This window comes from Mytilus edulis, chromosome 12, assembly GCF_963676685.1.
Source record: "Mytilus edulis chromosome 12, xbMytEdul2.2, whole genome shotgun sequence".
In the NCBI taxonomy this organism is placed as follows: domain Eukaryota; kingdom Metazoa; phylum Mollusca; class Bivalvia; order Mytilida; family Mytilidae; genus Mytilus; species Mytilus edulis.
The window spans coordinates 17,715,992-17,720,059 of NC_092355.1; the positions used below are offsets into that span (position 1 = coordinate 17,715,992).

At 31.9% G+C, this 4,068-nt stretch overlaps 1 protein-coding gene across 1 annotated transcript; it reads right to left on the reverse strand.

Annotated features, from left to right (window-relative positions):
• Positions 1 to 1,975: 1,975 nt before the first annotated feature.
• On the reverse strand, positions 1,976 to 3,664 carry LOC139497479 (tripartite motif-containing protein 2-like). Its single transcript, XM_071285707.1, has one exon. The coding sequence runs from the start codon at positions 3,662 to 3,664 to the stop codon at positions 1,976 to 1,978; it is 1,689 nt and encodes a 562-aa protein (XP_071141808.1).
• Between the last annotated feature and the right edge of the window lie 404 nt (positions 3,665 to 4,068).

The following is a 4,068-nucleotide window of genomic DNA, read 5'->3' on the forward strand; positions in this document are numbered from 1 at the left end:
AATTTCGATATATTCATATAGTGTATTCAAAACAGCTTATGAGTTTATTTATATTAAAAGAAAAAAAGTATATTGTTACTAAAGGCCAAAAAGTATAGATCAAATTTTCCCGAAATTTTCATTATACTAATGAACTCAAAATCGTTCATTTTTTTTTATGTCATGTTTTGAATTCCCGCATCTGCGCATAAATTTACAATGTACGTCCTGTTTCCGGTCTCGTTTGTATGAAACTTTGAGTAAAATATATATTTATCAGTCTAGTATAAAATAGGAAGGAACACAATACCATTTTCATTTTTAATAATTCCTTGATATGAAAAAACGTTACCTGATGATAGCGTTTCTTTGTTTACATTGCATATGACTTCATAACTTAGATAACGTCACAAATAAAATTCCTAACAACAGAACCAAAATCAGAAACGTTACGGTATTTCCGTTTCTTTTTTTTTAACAAATATTAAAAATACAAACATAATTCAAACCATTTACAGGTAATGCCTGCCTCATATTATTCAAATATGATATCACTTCAGTTGATGCATGTTAAACATCGGGAAAAATTTATGCATGAGACAATACACATTGTAAGACAATACTATGTATATACAATAATAATGCATTGGTTTTTTTTTATAGATACATTTTTGAAACTATATATTACATTAAATATTAAAATAACATCGAGGTTTTTACATTGCATTTCTGTAAAGAAATAAGTAAACATCCACTATATAGGGCAGGAGTAGATATGCAGTTGTTTTTTGATAAAGTTGAATAGTTTACCCTACCAGAGAAAGACAACAGAAACCAACGTATATTCCAACTCCAACTTCCAACAAAATGCATACTGTACGACAAAGAACGAAAAACGACGAAAATACAAACAGCAGTTCATCAAAAACAACATATACATTAAAGATTGACCAAACACTAGGAGTGTTCTTAGCTGCTCTAATTATAACCCGGAAAATAAGTGAAATTTTGTGATCAGCATGAAGACGTTCGTTGCATGAATATGAATGCCGACAATTTTTATGTCTGTTTGGTTTTTTTTTCATTCATCGTTGTCAATATATATAATTAAATTCTAGAGGGATTTAGTAAGCTGTTAAACCAGGATTACTTCACAGTTTTCTACATGAGAAAATGCTAGTATTAAGTCAATGAAAGTCAGGAATATGTTTGCCATTCGTTAGATGTGATTGGGCTTCTGATTTTGCCATTTGATTTGGGATCTTTCTGTTTTTAATTTTTCTCGGAGTTCGTTATTTTTGTTATTTTACTTTTAGTAAGTCACTTTTGAGGATAAGAAGACGGGACGAGGTTATGAAAGTATACAGTGTACGCACTTATGAGACTGTCTTGACGAACGGGAAAACAACTTCTTTAACATATCAGCAATTTATACAGACTTTTCAAATGAGGTTAACCTAATTCAAATATAATTTTCTATAATCTATTTTAAACAGGTGTTATAATTTGTTGGTCAATCTCTATAAATAACAACTGTTTGTGTAACGGATGGACACCGGATTCAATTAAAATTAATGTCCACCAGTTGCAACTCTAAGGATAAATTTAAGGTTAAAGGATATTAGACCTGATCCCTTGTTTTGTGTTTTATCATTTATAATCCTCAAGTGTTATATATTTGTTCAAAACTATGTTTTCGTAGATAAAAAAAAGAGTTTGGTGTTGCCATTGCGTTAAGTTCGTTGTGTCATATTTTTTCAATTAGTTACACAATTTCATCCGCTACATGTAAGACTAGATTAAAGAGCTATCAATTAATTAAAACACCTTTTAATGAAATAAAGAAATGCCTTGACTTTTTCTTAATTTGACTCTTTACATATCATGCATATATTCTAGACAGTTAATACTAATCTAAATATAATTATGTGTAATATATAATTACATAAAAACATATAACAAATAGGTTAAGTGTTAAAAGTTCACAGTAGTTGTTTTAAGAAACATCAAATAAAAACGCGAAGTCAGTTTCATTTGCAACTAATAACTTGTTACTTATTGGTTCGAAATGCAATGCACGTGGAAAACTCAGGCCATCACGAGAGGATAATATTGTTCTGCAACGCTTTCCATCAGGGGTTATGATGACAACGCTGTTTGTGTTTGTACTGACAACATACACGTTTCCATTGTTGTCTACAGATATACCCTGTGGATATTGCATATTTTCTTCATCCTTGAAAGTCCATTTTAAGTTCCCAAGTATTTCATAGCATGATACTGTATTTCTGTCTTTATTTGTATAATAAATATTGTCATCATGCACCGCAACATAAGAATATGCTGACATATCAAGGCTAACAATCGTCTTTTCGGATTCACTATTCAATTGAATTTTCATTATGCCATTGTCTATCTTACAGTATACAATGGCATTTTTATTCAGTGTTATACCAAATGGATTTGCAGAAGTTTTAATAGATCTCTTCATCTTTTTGCTTTTTAAGTCAATAATATGAATAACCTTTTTACCATAGCCACTGGTAACGGCAATGGTATTTTCTGTTTCAATAAACGCAATATCACATGGTTTAATATCCAGTGCGATTTCAAAATCGTGCAAACCGTTGTTATTCGACGCGATTATTTTGTTACGGGCTTGATCAGAAAACATCATCTTTCCACTGGGTAAAAGTGTGCAACCTCTTATGAAGCTAGCAGAAGGTAAATTAATTTGTATTTGTTTTGTTATTTTGAGATCATCCACGCATTTTGATGTTGAAGTAGGTACCATAATCTGAGCTTGTTTGCATTTGTTTTCACTAATAACAACTTTGCACAAATTTGACTCAACACCAACTGACCCAAAACTTTCAACCCGACAAATATTCTGTACTTCTTTGTTAATCTCCAAAGACAGAGTTTTTATCTTCATGTCCTCGCTTTTAAGGACAGATAGAATACATTCTTCTTTATCCGAAACCTCTTTTTCAATGTGCTTTAATGCTAAAAATGTTTGAAGTTCTGATGCATGTTGCCTAATGTTATTTTGATTACCTTGGAGGTCAGAAATTCCTTTTTCAATGTCTTCAATCTCACACAACAACAGCTGTATTCTCTTACTTTCATTTTCTTCATTAACATATAATTCTTTAATTATTTTGTCTTGTATTTTGTCTAAGTGGTCGTTGATCATTTTCCGGGTTTGTTTTATATCACGTTCAATCTTTACTCTTTGATCCTGAAGACATTTCAAATTTTCCGTGCGGTCATTACGAATTCTGCGTACATTTTCCAACATTTGGACCAATATTTGCTCTACCTCTAACCACGCATTCGATGACTTGACATTTTTGACGATGTCCTCTATTGCTGTCAAATCTGTACAACCATTATGTGTCTCAATAACACACCTCCTACAGCACGGGCAATCATGTTTCTTACAGAATGTTTGATAGTGTTCTTTGTGTTTTTGACATGTTTGTGTTATCTCTAACACATTTGTTGGTAGCTTCTGATATTCTGTAATTGAAATAGTGTCATGGTTCCTAGTTGATTTTGATGCACCATGGTGCTCTCTACACTCGACACAAAGTCCCTCGTCACATTCTGAACACCACACTACTGATGCTTTGTTGATGTTTTTGAAATTACATACACCACAAACAGTCCAATTACTCGCCATTCTACAAAACAAATGAGTCTTGAATTTTACAAATGGGTGACACTGTAGTTGTAACTTAACAAACAAAATGTGAAGATGATATTTTTTTTCATTTGCATGGATGATTATGCTCGGCTTGTCATAGTTCACGGATTTCGATCGGATAATAATGATGACAGGTCGTTAAAAAAATTTGCCACGGGTGTTGGTGCCACCCACTACCACGGACAACTTCATGCCTTTTTTGTTTTGTCCAGTAGTTGTTATATGTGCAAACTTGATTTCTGTAGATAATTTATGAAGTTGTTGTTTTTTTTCATCAAATATGTAAACAAGTAACGATATTATCAGTGTATGCTATTTCCTGGCATTCATTTTAGTTAATGCATCACTTGTCGTTAATTAATGGGACTACTGACCTAGTT